Source organism: Adiantum capillus-veneris, chromosome 25, assembly GCF_014529385.1.
Source record: "Adiantum capillus-veneris isolate H3 chromosome 25, ASM1452938v2, whole genome shotgun sequence".
Classification (NCBI taxonomy): Eukaryota; Viridiplantae; Streptophyta; class Polypodiopsida; order Polypodiales; family Pteridaceae; genus Adiantum; species Adiantum capillus-veneris.
This window is the reverse complement of record NC_140955.1, coordinates 39186580-39202033: the sequence shown is the minus strand read 5'-3', so window position 1 is coordinate 39202033 and position 15454 is coordinate 39186580. Positions and strand designations below refer to the sequence as shown.

General features: G+C 42.6%; 1 protein-coding gene across 5 annotated transcripts in view; it reads left to right on the top strand.

Annotated features, from left to right (window-relative positions):
* The window catches only part of LOC147424753 (protein S-acyltransferase 10-like), an 85865-nt gene extending 78900 nt beyond the window's left edge, over positions 1-6965 (top strand). For all 5 annotated transcript variants that reach the window (XM_086500318.1, XM_086500315.1, XM_086500317.1 and 2 more), the window contains 2 exons: positions 6004-6069; positions 6153-6965. In XM_086500318.1, the coding sequence (XP_086356444.1) occupies positions 6004-6069; positions 6153-6324 (238 nt within the window). In that variant the 3' untranslated portion in view covers positions 6325-6965. The remainder of the gene's footprint in view (positions 1-6003; positions 6070-6152) is intronic.
* The last annotated feature ends 8489 nt before the right edge of the window (positions 6966-15454 follow it).

Below are 15454 nucleotides of genomic sequence, written 5' to 3'. Positions count from 1 at the left end.
AGATCACCGCGGTCTGGGTGTGATGGATAAATTTGCTACGCGAGAATATCAAGGAGCTCCGTTATGGAATGAGAAAACTGAATGCAGTGGAGTCTCGGGGTGGAACTCTGCCACTTTGTGTCGTGTGAAATGTCTCTCTTTGTTCTGTTCTTTGAAGTGCTAAATGTTTGTCTAAGTCTGTTCTTTTTAGTTGGCACTTGCTGCTCGTCCCGTTACACCTCATGTTGCGAAGCCCACTAGACCTTGGCCATCTGACTAAGCCATTTAGAATGACCAATCTATGTGTTGCACCGATCTCTAATAGATATCTACCCTAGTCTGGCACCTCTTTTGCATCCTGTGAAGCTCTCACAATGCCCAAATCATGTGGGTCAACCTCTTGCAATAGCCATGTGCTGCTCCCATCTCTAGTAGATATCTACCATAGTCTGTCACCTCTCCTGCATCCTATGAAGCTCTCACAATGCCCAAATCATGTGAATCAACCTCTTGTGATAGCTCTTCCGAAGTATCATAGAAGGGCACCTAATGATTGCCGGTCCTTGCATTGAAGTCACCTATGACTATCACATTTCCATCTCTCGAGAACTCCCATATATCCTCATCCATGGCCTTATATGGTGAGTGTGTCCCCAGAAGAGCATAATGAGATGTGATGGGTGCAAAGTAACAAATGGCAATGTAGAGTGGTGTGTGACTCTCAAGTCGTACCCGGATCGACATATATCGTGCTTGTTCATCTTTGCATACTTCTTGTACATTATGATGCAACTCGTTGTATAAAATTGCTTGATAGTGGAGGCAAGACCCCATTTGGTGGTTGATCCGTCTCTATACAAGTGATGTCTCTCTCTCAAAAGGTGTCCTCGAAGGTAGCAACATCTATTTTAAGTGCTCTGTTACAATTCCATACAGCTAGCTTTAGAGTGGTCTCGTAGGTCTTATGGCGTCATTTAGAACTTGGCTCGAGGATCGTATTGTTTTCCTCCTCGATAAAAAGCAACCTTCCCTTCCTTTCAGGCAGCCATAATCTTTGGCCTATATGAGCCAATTGATTAGTGGTGAAATCATATCGCAAAAAGATGTATATATCCTTACGTCTCTTCCTCAAGTTCACAAAGTACTTCCTAGTTTTCATTGTTGAGAAACGAAGTATAAAGGCTCTATCTTTGGAAGTTTCTCCCACTTCATTGGGGTTTCTTTTTCTCTTCTTTACTTTCCAAGTGGCCATATGGGTTTGGTTTTGAAGCCTCACGAGCTTGTATAGCTCCTTAAGTCTCCTCCTCCACATTGTTCTCATCATTAGACGGTTCACCCCCCTCACGTGAAGTGCCCTCGTTATTCTCCTTCGTTATTCTTCCAAAGTCTCATTGATTACATAAGAGGTTGGTTTAGGAGGTGTAGATGTTGGTTTTGGAGACGTAGACATCTAGACGGACTTTTGCTTCTTTGCCACCTCAATCCATTGGATGTTCTCTTCACGGTTTTTTATATCAGTCCATGCATTCAATCCCTCTTCTACATGTGATTTTTGCGTCAAAATTTGTGTTTTGACTTTTGGCATCTCATCCACTTCTCCCTCTTCTTTGGTGACCCGTTCTATCTCTGATTAGCATGCCAACAACTGAGTTTTGAGTTGCTCGATTGCCCCTTATTTCCCAGCCATCTTTTTCCACTACTCATGCATTGTTTTGTATTTCCGAAATGGAAGCATAATCTCATCATCCTTCTCTTGATACATCACTTTCTATGTGTTTTGCATCTTCTTCGTCCAAGCTTCAAGTTTATTGTCCATAAGTGTGCCTGCATCCTGCTTCCCATGGCTCACTCAACTGCCAAGTTTCTATTTGTGTCTTTCATAGAGTTTTAGCTTCTGGTGCTTTGCCAATGCCGTGTCGTATGAGACTCAAATGCTCTTATTTATTTTGGCTTCCTACTGCTAATTTTGTTGACCTAGAGGCTTCACATGACACACACTCTTAATAGTTTCAGATTTGACGATTTCTTCTACCATAATCTTAGGCTTTAAAAATTATGATTTCACGTTTTGCATTGTGAGATTAAGGATGTCACAAACTGTTGATGTGTCAAGCCACTGAAGACCGGAGCCAATCTGTAGATCCCGGCCAAGGGGCCTAAACCCTAAGAAGAAGCAGCAAAATAAGTCTTTACCAACTTATGGGAATTCGTTCGATGGGGCCTATAATAAAGCTAAGCAAGACCCAAAAAGACTTGGCGTAAAAAACTGATGACGTGGTAGGGACTGTACAGACTACCACAATTCACGTTGACATGCTGACGTGGCAATTGTACGGCATAGCGGCCAAGGTACGGGACGGGACGTTTAATACGTGGTGCACAATATTTGTACTAGACATATTTTTGAGAATAAGTAATAAAATACGTCAACTTTTTTAGATATTTTTTAGAAATGAAGTGGCTCATGCACCTTCTCAATGACTCGTCAATGTTTAACCATAGCATACATAAACAAGCACCATGAAGCTCTAAAACACACTTGATCAACTAGCAAAAGACGTTAGGATCGAATACCTTTTGAGCAAAAAAACGCTAGAATAGAAAAACATTATGAGATGTAGTGTAAGTTTCAATACGGGACGTCCCGTATTCTAAATAAAATATGCTTATTTTAGTTGCTATGCTGTACAGATGCCTGCATTTTACGTTGATGATATGGCAGTTATACGGATTTTCGTGAAACATGCCGGCAACCTTGGACGTTAGCTTTTGGGACCATATGCTTTTATTTTGAATCTTTTTATGTAAACTGCTTTTAGAGGCCAAGGGCCTTTAAATATGGCCCATGGGCTCTCACTCTGGCAGTCTACCCACAAGAGATGCAAAGCAGAGCCATGGGAGTTGTACCATGTTGAAGCAATATAAAGAAATACCGAAAGGGTACCAAGGTTTGGGGGCCAGTGTTCTTTTGGGGTGGAACTCAGGCACTCCGCGTCTCGTGTGTCGTTCATGATTGTTATTTGAAGTGCTTAAAGTTGTTCAGTCTGTTTCCGTTGGCACGTGGTGCCCGTCCCGTTACAGTGGTATTAGAGCTTCAGGCGTGTGCTTTTCTGAAAGCATGTCAGTCCTACCAAAGAGCAGACAGAGCAAGATGGAGCTTCCGAGTTTTACAGGAAATTTTATCAAAGAATCTTCATGTCCCGCACTGAACTTATTAGCACTCCCACCCTTGATCGCTCTGTCTTACGGGGCATAAGCCATTGTTTTTCTCAGGAGCAGTGCCATGCAGTGGTAGAAGTCTATAGCTACCAAGCCGCACACTCCAAGGACTTGGCAAGCTTTCAAGAAAATTTTTACCCGAAGTTACATGCCTTTAGACATCTTGCTTGTAGTGTAGCTTCTGGCAGAGTGGGGTATCTTGAAATGCTTGCCACGGAAACCCTAGCAGATCACAACTTGAAAGTTCTCGACGTCTTTCAGCAGGTTTCTCTTCTTAAACCAATCACCTTGGAGGCCTAGTGTGATTGCTATATCATTGGACTATCATCACCGCTACAAGAACACTATTTGACCAAGTGAGTTTTGACAATTAAAGAGCTTATGGACCATGCTGTGGGTCGGCTACAAGTTTTTGGAAGAAACCTAACCCTAATTTTTTGGTGCAGGTTTTAGGACAGCTTGATTGATGCCGAGAATGCTTTTGCAGTTTGATTTAGCAGTTTTCTTTGAGAACTTGTTTGGTGATTCTGTTTGGGATCTTTTTGAAATGGATGGTATCTGTTTTAAACGTGTCTTGGTGCCGATTTGAATTGTTTGACTCTAGTTTTAATATTGGTTTCAATGCTTGGTGATTTACTCTTGGGTGGAGTAGTGAAAAATGTTGTGTTGGTATTGTTTGAACCTCCGAACGACACAGATGGGATGTCTGGGGAACGTTTGGTTGTATGCTTGAAACCTCCAAGCGATACAGGTTGCGGTCTGGTTAGCGTTTGGTTGTGTTAGTCCTCTGAGCTCATGGCCTGAACCTTTTTAGATTATTTGCGAGGGGAGTGACGAGGTAGTCTTTGAGTAGCTTCATATCGCAGACCATCTGTCTCAAGGGGGGTGCTTAGCGGCGTTATTCGTTGCGTCTTGTAACATGTATATGTGAGCATTTGTGTTGCATTGTGATGTGCCAACCATGGAATATTTCTAATTGGTATGTAATTTTAGTGCATCAAGACACCCGTTAGAGATCAACGTGGTTTGGGTGTGATGGCTAATTTTGCTATGCAAGAAAATCAAGAGCTCCCATCTGGAATGAGAATATACTCCTTTTTGGATGAGATTCTTCTGGGAAGTCAATGACTCAGGATATGAAGAGGTCTGATTTGGAATGAGAAAGCTGATTGTCCCTCAGAATTAACCTCGGAAAATTTGAGCTGACTTGAATTGTTTTGCAGATATTTTGTAATCGCGGACGATTACTCTTCTTTTAAGCCACTGAAGATCGGAACCAACATGCAGACCCCGGCCAAGGGGCCTAAACCCTAAGAAGAAGCAACAGAAAAAGTCTTTACCAACTTATGGGACCCCGTTCGATGGGGCCTATAATACAGCTACGCAGGACCCAAAAAAGACCTGGCATAAACAGCAGATGTGGCAAACACTGTACGGACTGTCCCAATTCGTGCTAACATGCTGACGTGGCAGCTGTATGGACGTCCGCATTTTACGTTGATGACATGGTAGCCGTACGAATTTCCGTGAAACGTGTTGGCAGCTTTGGGCGTTAGCTTTTGGGACCAGATGGTTTTAGATTTTGAAGCTTTTCATGTAAACTGCTTTTAGAGGCCAAGGGCCTTTAAATATGACCCATGGGCTCTCACTCTGGCAGTCTACCCGCGGAAGATGCAGAGCAGAGCCATGAAAGTTGTACCATGATGAAGCAATATAAAGAATTTACCGAAAGGGGCGCCAAGGTTTGGGGCCAGTGTTCTCTTGGGGTGGAACTCCGCGTCCCGTCTGTTGTGCATCAATGTTATTTGAGTGCTTAAAGTTGTTCAGTCTGTTCTTTTCTGTTGGTAGGTGATGCACTACAATGAACATTAAGGTGTAGGTAAAGGACATCAGCCATCCTTTCTCGGCCTTTATAGTCGGTTGGGGGGGGGGGTTTACAGATGGCGTTTTTTACAGGTGCAGTGGCAACGCCGACAGTGAGCTAGTGCCGACAGGTTCTGCGTGCTGAGTTGGCAGCAATTTCTGCTGCTGACTTAGCGCACACTAGGGAGGAGTCTGGATTTCCTTTCGGCTGTTGGCGTGCAGTGTTCCCAGGCTGATTCAGGACGTATGTACGAAACCCCGTTTTGTAGGTATGAAGCATTTGAAACGCTGGAAAAATCATGTATGTAAGGATATCTATATTCCTACTTTAAAATTACCTTAAAAAAGGTACAAAGCCAACAATTATATACAAGTTACAACACCACGCTTTCAAAGTTCAAACAAACATTGATAGATCAGGCCATTGTCTCCACAAACGGCCATGTAGAAGTAAGAGTCAGATCCTAGATGAACAAAGATGTCTAAACTCTCATCCAATGAGCCATCAAATGCTGGACACAAAGATAGTGCCTAGCTATATATATAGGCTAAATGTGCGTGAGTATGTTGGAATAGAATCGTATGAAACCTGTAGCGCATGATTTTTTATGTTTATAGCAACCATTGATTTCACAAACTTTTGGTAAGCATGACGTAAGAAACGTTTTGTAAGTTTTGAACGAGTACAAAATGTGGCATGGCTGACACGTCAGCTGCAGGCACTGTTTCTGTGCCAGAAGGTCGTCTTGATGGACGGCCCAGAGAGCCTGTCCCCCGGACCCCCCGACTATCATATACGTGAAAACAGATTTTGTTATGGCTGAAGTATTCTAGTAATTGTCACTGACAGCTTCCAGTTTGATGCAAGCTGCGGTATGCTAGTTGTTTGAACTTGCTGACTACTGAGACAATCCAATGATGCCTTCCTACACTGTTTTGCAGCTACTTGGTGGTAACAAATCAAACAACCCACGAGTTAATAAGGAGAAAGCGTATTCCGGAATTCAGGTATGCATCTTTAGTGTTAAAAGCTGGGTCATTTTCATTCTTTTCTATTGAACAGTAGTCCAATCTGACGCTCTTTATTGCAGAAACATACCAGAAAATGTAAAACCTTACAGTAAGGGCTGCGTGAGAAATGTATATTCCTTTTGTTGTGCACCTTCTGGAGTCTATGAGATAGAGAGGATGCCTAGTATCAATGCCTTGGAGGAAAGGGCTAACCAATCTTTGAGAGAAGCATTATATTTCAATTTTTGCTAGCATCATGACGCGTCTGGTTAGCCTGTTTTGGGCCCTTTGGATCAAACTGTATAAAAGCATGAGCCAAGGCAGGCATTGTCCTGCCGAGCGTAGGCTCTGAGGATTTTTTGGTAGAGGCGGAACGGCCCCATGGGGTTCAGACCTTACTCGGCAAAGCAGATGGAAGAACTTGCAGCATTCATGAAGAGATGTACATGAAAGCTTTCGCAATGGGAGCACCCTGAGGACGGCTGCGTGCTGGAGGTAGTAACATCTGATGAAGTTCCCTAGGAAACCCTAAGGCACGCCTTCGTCAACATCTACATCATCAAGGCAGTTGATCACAATCCAGAAGCCAGGAGTTTGAATGGGGCTCCCCATCTGACAAACTCTTCCATTATTCACATTAGTTGGGCAATGTGTCTGTAAAGATTTTTTAATGCAAAATTAGAGATTCTATGGACGATTTGTCATTGTACAAGCCATTTTCCAAGACAATGCCCTCTCCAAGAACATTTAACTTAATATTCAGTTGTAATCAAGCTACAAAAATTCATTAGGAGGGAGAGAATAGAAGAAAGTTAAGTATTTGATTCAGATTCAGACACTCGCTGTAGGTTCCCATTATTTGTGATGATAAAATGCTGCCAAGAATTGAAGCATGGGAGAGAAAGTAATGGTTTTGGTGAACACGGATTTCTTGTGATATAGCTATGCTATTGGTCTTCTTAATGATTTAGCAGCTGTAACTTGAATATCATTATCATTAAAGCAATTGAAATCTCTAGGTCATGGTTGCAAGGATATTTCTCTCTGGTGGATTGGTATGCCATTTCCCTCTTGACTAACAAGTCTCGAGTTCAACTCTCGTCAAATAGATCTTTGAGGTCTCTTGGGATATTTGCCCATGACGTTAAAAATTATCCTCTCTCTCTCTCTCAGTAGAGGAGTGCACTACTTTATTGACTGAGACACTACATGATGCAGCATCAGAGGCATACCCACACACTCAACCGGATCGGAGGCGACATTCTGGGAGCATGCCCCATAATAGTTGGTATGATGAGGAGTGCAGAGAGATGAGAGCCCAGCTTCAGAGGGATCTTCATTTAGGAGTCATCACCTACAGACAGTCGCGGATTGCTTTCCGGCGCCTTGTGCGAAAGAAGAAACGAGCTTACCTGGCCCAGATGGAGTGAGACTTGTATCAGTTGTTCTTGAGTAGAGACTCAGGCTAGGCATGGCGACTCTTCCATGAGCACTCCCCTCCCCCAGTGATTACTTCTCCTGATGTGTGGGGCCAGTATGCGACATCGTTATATACGGTTCCTGGGCAGGATCCCCTTCCAGATCCTACAGAGCCATGTCCACCTACGAGCACCTTCTTTACCACTGAGATGGTAAAGAGAGCCATTGACAGGATGAGGACCAGGAGGGCTTACGATCATGACGGTCTAGTAGCGGAGCACTTTATACATGCTAGGGATATGCTGATGGAGGTTCTTGCAGTGTTGTTCAATCGTGCCATGTGTGAGGGATTACCTGAGACTTGGAGGTTGTCTACTATTGTGCCTATATTCAAGGCAGGTGATCCTACAGAGCCTGGAAATTACCGCACTATTATGGTTGGACACACACTGGCACGATTGTATGCATCCATTATTGAGCAGCAGTTGAGTAACTGGGCAGAGGGTGAGGGTGTACGGGCAAAGGGACATGCAGGTTTCAGGAGGGGTTTCTCCACTCTTGACCATATTCTGACACTCAGAGCTATCATTGAGGAGGGCAGGTCACATGGGAGACGGATTTATTGTAGCTTTGTGGATTTCCGCAAAGCATTTGACATGGTACCGAGAGCTCGACTGATGCGCAGACTGCAGGAGATGGGGGTGCCCACAGTGTTGATTTGGGGGATTATGGCTTTATACAGATCAGTGATGGGACATGTACGCACCCCAGAGGGGATATCTGACTTAGTTCACTCCACTATCGGGGTGAAACAGGGTTGCCCATTGTCTCCTACTCTATTTGGTATGTATGTTGATGAGGTGTCTGATTACATTGACAGAGAGGGTGATAGAGGTGCCCAGCTGGCAGGGACGTGGATCCCATTGTTGTTATATGCTGATGATATTGTCTTGATCTCTGACTCACCAGAGGGTATGCAGCGACAGTTGGATGCATTACACAGTTTTGCAGAGGATAGTGGATTGTCTGTAAACCTTGGTAAAACCAAGGTCATGGTGTTTAACACCACACCGCAGTGGATCAGGAGATCGGCACCGACCTTCACGTATGGTCAAGAGATTGTGGAGTATACAGATGCATACACTTACCTTGGGATAGTCTTCACTGGGCCGAGGTTTTCTTTGGGGAGAGCAGCAAAGACTAGACTGACCAGAGCTTATGCGGCCTTGGGAGGCTTGGAGAGGATGTGTTCGCAGGTTCAGTTCCAGGAACCTCGGACAAAGTTATGGCTCTTTGATACTTTAGTAGCCTCAGCTATGATGTATGGGGTACAGGTATGGGGACCTTCTGTAGGCCAGGATGGTTGGAGAGGTATGGAGAGGCCCTTGGTATCTATGATCTCCCGATTGATTAGAGCCAAGGCCTCCGTACCTCACGCGATCATTCGAGCAGAGCTAGCTGCCCCCCCCATGGAGATTGAGGCGCTTACTAGATCAGTGTCCTTTGTGCACAGCCTATGGGATACTACTAGAGACAGATATGCTAGATTGGCCCTTGAGTCTTCCAGACAGTTAGCTCTACAGGGGGACACTTCATGCTGGTATGCACAGATGACTTCATGGTTTCAGACGCATGGCTTCACCATGGACAGGTTGCCCCCTTTCCAGTATTCTCTTCAGGCACCCTCGCTGTCTCTTACACGGGTGGAGATCACTAGACTCATTCGTCAGGACCTGATCCAGCTCGACACCAGGAGGACATGGATAGAGCCGCCTCAGGAGTTGAGCACAAAGATGGCTTTCTATAGAGAGCATCTTCTCCACCTCACAGGAGATGGGTTTGTGATTCGACCCAGCTACATGGACACACATATGTCTCATGGTTTGCGTTGTGCCATTGGTCAGATACGCACATCCTCACATCAGCTCGAGATTGAGACCGGTAGATTCAGAGGGATACCAGCAGACAGCAGGATATGCCGATTATGCCAGAGAGAGCCAGAGACAGAGTTGCACTACATATGTCATTGCACAGTGTTCTATGAGATACGGGGGCGTTTCCACTGCTTATTCAGAGAGGGTTTTGGTCCTCTATCTAGGGTCATGAGTTATGAGGATCAGAGATGTCTTGGACTATATCTACTTGAGTTACACAGGTATAGAGACACTTTACTGGGGAGAGCTAGAGAGAGGCAGTCCCAGAGACACATTACAGATTTCTTTTCACTAGATATGGGACAGCCAGAGGAGCAGCCACCACTGCAGAGCTCGTCCCACACTCATTCGACCACTACTGGCACTCTCATCGACCGAGCATTGGAGCTACAGAGATACAGACGACCGCGACTGAGGAGAGGAGCTACACAGCATCGACGGAGACTACAACAGAAGATTCGAGCCATACTCTCTCGACATCCAGAGTGCAGATGAGGATGGATCCTCACCATTTCTTCCATCTTTGTTTCACACACTGTTACATCCAGTTTACCGGGTACCTATTGTATCAGCTGCTACACCCACGTAGTTTTAGATTGTAGTAGTAGTAGTAGTATTTTGTTCCACTTCTAGTTCTTTTCTAGTTCTTTTGTACCCAGACATGGTATTAGATTCACTATTTTGTAACTGATTGGTCTCATAGGTCATTTTGGCCTTTTGAAGACGTTAATATAACATTTCATTTCATTTCATTTCTCTCTCTCTCTCTCTCTCTCTCTCTCTCTCTCTCTCTCTCTCTCTCTCTCTCTCTCTCTCTCTGTGGTATGATGATGAGTGTCAAGAGAGGAGCTAGTGATACCACACACTAACAGGCACATATCACCTTCTGCTGTTTTGTGAGGCAAAAGGAGAGCATTTTTAGCGGTGTTTCAGAGCATGAGCTATGCAAGCTATTCTTGAGTCGGGATTCTAGAGGGGCAAAGAGACCTCAGACTTCCCCTTTCTTCGCTGTCAGTATGTTTTGTGATGCCATACACACAAGAGTAGTAGCACTAATATGTTGGTATTGAAGGCTGAAGATCCCTAGAAACTTGTGTGCTTGAGCATGAGCTAAGTTGTTGGGGCAGAGTATGGATGTAGGTTGGATTCTTGAAAGGATTACGCTTGAACACATATTTACGCTGCCAAGGTATCGTTGAGGGTCGAACACATGGGTGTCATATCTATTGTTGCTTTGTAGATTCCCACACATCTTTTTGATACATTATTTAGGGATTGTGTGATTCAGGGTTTTTGAGTGAGATTACATAGGGTATCTTGACAATTTATGAGGCTGTGTAGGTATTGCGCTTAAGGAGGTGGATCTTGACAAAGAGGAAGATGGAGAGCTTTTGGTGATGGAGATGCAATCCAAAATAGCATAATTTTGCACATTGCATGCATGGAGAAGTTTTGTTTTTTTGGAATTTCAAATTAGTTACGGTAAGATTTACCCTCGCATAAACCCGTGGATATTATGGTGTATATACCCGTGGCATCGCACGACTCCAAAATCTAAATTCTCTTACCTCTCTCTTCGTGAGTTCAAGACTAGTCATATGGAGATTGTTCCTACAATGTAATCTCTCTCTCTCTCTCTCTCTCTCTCTCTCTCTCTCTCTCTCTCTCTCTCTCTCTCTGTGTGCGCATAGTAATATGGACTCTCAACCTCCTATACATGTGCTTCGTAATCATTTTTGTTTAGATACCTAAAATTTATAAACCTCCAATGCTCTATCTCCACCATATTATGTGAATGTTCGGGAACTTCAACTTAAAATATGTAGATGTTTTTACAAGAGGTTTTTAAAATTTCAAAAAGTTGCAAAATTACATGTGCAAAAGGGCTTTAGAAAGCCAAATCCAAAGACAAGTTATAAAAAGAGGGGTCGTTTAGTTTCGTGAAAATGTGTGAAGTGGATTTGAATTCAGACCTTGGCACATGATACATGATATTTCAAATAGTGGATCCCTCGGGGTATATGCATGTTATAGCCTCTCCTCTCACTTATCTCCCGTCCTCTCCATATTTTACTTGTTTTCTCAATAAATTTTTTTTTTTGGAGGTGGCACAAAGGGTCATCTCAAATTTGATCGATCCAAAATTTATTCTCTCGATATCTATCATCTTTCTCTATCAACATATGAAGGAAGTAGGCCAATGATTATGCCAAAAGATCCCCATTTCACTAAGTTTGTTTGGGCCATGAAATGCTTATTCTATGTTTCTATGTGGTGTTACATGAACAAGGTTAAGCCTCCTTTACTTGCCTCATGTTGTAGTTGACGCAAGTATTCTACATGGTACAATGTCAAGCATGCAACCAAACATAACTCTCATGGAACCAAGCATGAACTCTAACATGAAAAGCTAATTAAGCTACCATTCACTCTTGGTCAAGCTTCTTTAAGACAATGCCACGCTAAAGTTCACAAAAAATGACCATAAGAAAAGCAGGGAGCAAGGTTGGAGTGCCTTCACCAATACTAAACAAAAAACTTGAGTGGGGTAAAATAAATTTATCCTGCTACAAACGGAGGCGCGGAAGACGATGCAAAATGTGAAAAATGACATAACAAATGCCATAAAACTAACAGATCTGCATAATTGACGAATTCCGCAACACATAGTCAAAGCTACACGCGATCATAGAGAGACAAAGATCATGAGAGCATAAGAGCGCGTGTAGGTGCACCTCCTAGAGCGCAGTGCTACACCGGCATGACAACAGAGGAGAGAAGAAAAGACACAGACAACACTGGGTACAATCTCCCACATGCGAGAGAGCATTTTTCTCTTGCACATATTTATCTATAGATCTCTTGAATGCTCAAAATGAACACATTGGTTGGTCCGACATAAACGGCCATAGCTGGAGAATATCTGGAGCTTGATATGATAACATTATATCAAGCTTTATCTGCAAAAGTGTTTCTAAAAAACAAAGCACTAAAAATGATTTCTTGTTAAATTTAACAACAATCTAATCATACACTAGATACATTAACATTTTAAAAGCCATAAATTATAAAATTAATGCGAAGTTGGGATTAAAGCAAGAAAATTTTTAGTACAAACAAGCGGATAATAAAGGTGCTATCAAAATTTACAGAGTGGTATGCAAGGGTTGGATAATCAGTGGGGATATAGGGCTCATATTCCAATAGTATTGAGCTCCATTAACGAATCCAAATAAAAGACTTAACCATGGGGCTTGATTAGACAAGTGCCAAGTAGTCTATCCCTAAGTGATTATGCAAGTATATAACATTATACTTGGGAATGAGTTCTAAAATTGATAAAGTGCAAAGCTAATCAACAAGTATTTATTGATCTCATGTTGAAGCACATAGGTAAATGATGGTGAATGACTTTTTTTTTTGGGTAGATTAAAAGGAAGGGTGGTGATATACATGTTGTTGTATCAAATTTTGACATAGCAATAAGTACGTAATTTTGAGTAACATTAGTCATTTTACAAAAGAGTATTGTACATTTTTAAGTTAACGGCTCCTAGAAAAAGTAAGAAGAGAGGAATTTGTTGGGTACATGCTGACAATGAGGGGATGGATACCCATACTCCTAAATATGGTCATAACTGATAAATTTCAAATGCTTTTTCAACAACCGTTTTATGTTAGTACGTCCAATTTAAAAAAGTGCTAATCATAAAGTGTGGCAAGAGAATGTATACATAGAAATTTTCACTTGACTTAGAGATTAAGTAATTTGTTTGTTTATTATCCACCGCAGTGCGACAGAAACTTAGCAGTCAATCATTCAGTAAAAGAACCACACACAAAGTACTCATATAATTGTAGTGGTGTGAGTTATGCTTCTTCTTGCTCAAGTCTACTTGCATTGCTGCTATCCTCAAAGCTTTTGTTTTTAATTAACTACAATCGCTATATATTATTATTATTATTATTATTTATTTACAAGCATGGCTCAAAAGAAATTCTAAATATTTTCAAAAAGCATGAGAATTGTGTACAACAATTTAGAGTTTGCGTAGAAGATCAAATGAATCCCACATTTTTACATTGTCCGTGATGCTATGAATGGGGACCACAACACAAGATTACTTCACGAGCACCCTCCCTCCCTCAACTTCCCTACACTGAAGGAATGTACATCCTCTACACGAAGAATGGAATGCAAAAGGTGTCAGTAGGAAATCAATGGCATGTTCAAAGACGTCCTCAATTTCCCTGTTAGGGTGTTGTGCAAGTTCATGAAGACAATAAAAAGATTTATCGTCGACACCAAGGAGTTTCGAATCATGGCATCTATACACAACGATTTTGATCTTATGGAAGAGGGCATCACTTTCGACCCACTCAACATCAATATCTGGAATGTAATCATCTGAGATTTCTTTGTAAGAGCATAGTTTATTGAAAGTGAGTATATGGGAGCTCTTGAAGAAATGATACACGCTTCGTCGACTTTGGCCCGTATCGCCATGCATTCATGAAACAGCCAAGTCGAGTACCCAAAGTTATTATGCAATGGGAGTGTACAAGGGGCTTCATCACAAATCAAATCCAAAGAGGGAATAGATGAAGAGAGGTTGAAAGAAGGGAGCGAATCCTCTGAGCAGCTGATACACATAGAGCATATCCTCAGAGGGAGGAAATTGTCGTACCAGTTCCTAAGGAGACCATGAAAGAAGTCAAAGATCGCCTCCCCAAATTGACATTGATCTTCAGGAAGAGACAAAGGCATGTTTGCAAGATCCAACAAACGGGAGAGAGGCCATGTGCTTCTTCATAAATCTAAGCAAAGGAAGAGCATGGGACTAGAAACGAGATCGGTGGGATGCGCCTGGTGAATGAGGGGCGAACTGACCAGGATATTGGCTTGTGTGTGTGTGTGTGTGGCGCGTCCAAGCAGGCCGAAATTGAACTAGAGCCCATCCAAAAGGGTGACATAGAATAGCAGTTGTGGGTGGGAGGATAGAGAAAAAGAGTCTACAAAGTGATGGTTGTGGTCCTTGGTGTGCGCCACAAGTGGGGTGGCTGTACACACTCGCATGATGCCGAGTCAAGTTTCTTCACATGTAAAACAACACAACAGCCAATGTTATATGCTGGCGAAAATAACAAGAATTTAAAAAACACGGGCAATGGGAGTTTTGTGGTGGGCGGCCACCACACACACACACACACACACACACACACACACAGAAAGATTAGGTTGCCCATGCACACTATCAGGTGAACTCATACCTACAGTCGCCAATGTTGGCGTTAATAATAATAACAAATAATCCAGATCACAAATGAAAACAATTTTAAAAGAACATAACAGTTGTCGAGAACTAAATCGACACAACCATAATGTAACAGTGCAACATACAACACCTATCTAACATTATGAACTGAATCATAACTGTTGCAAACTTGTCTTTGTGCACTTATTCTCTTTCATTGAACTTGTGTATTGTGTTTTAGTCAATCGTGTCTTAAGCGCTCACATTGTATCAATATAGGGCACTGATTTCCAAGTCCCACATGCACCAACCAAACATTTTTGTGTGTTGTTGCTGACGAGTTGATCCGGAGTTATCCTCAGACATGGCTGCTACGTCTTCCTCTTCTTATTCTAAGTATTCCCAGATTAAGAAACTAAATGGCACTAACTATCTTCCTTGGAGTCTCACACTAGAAATGATTCTCGAAAAGGTAGTCAACCTTGGCGTCGTCGACGATTCTGAACCAAATCCAATCACACTGCTCCTGTACCTGAAGGACAAGCTGCTCCAAACCAGGTTGATATCGATTCTTGGAAGAAAAAGGACCTTGAAGCACGTATAAAAATCATCCTCCATCTTGGGTATAAAGCAACTGCAGCTCGTTCGGCAATCCAAAACAGCCCATGAAATGTGGGACCTACTGAAGCAGCAATACCAAAGGACCAACATGGCTTCGCGTGTCTTTTTACATAAACTACAATTCAATGAATTAACATTTGAAATCTTTCAAAT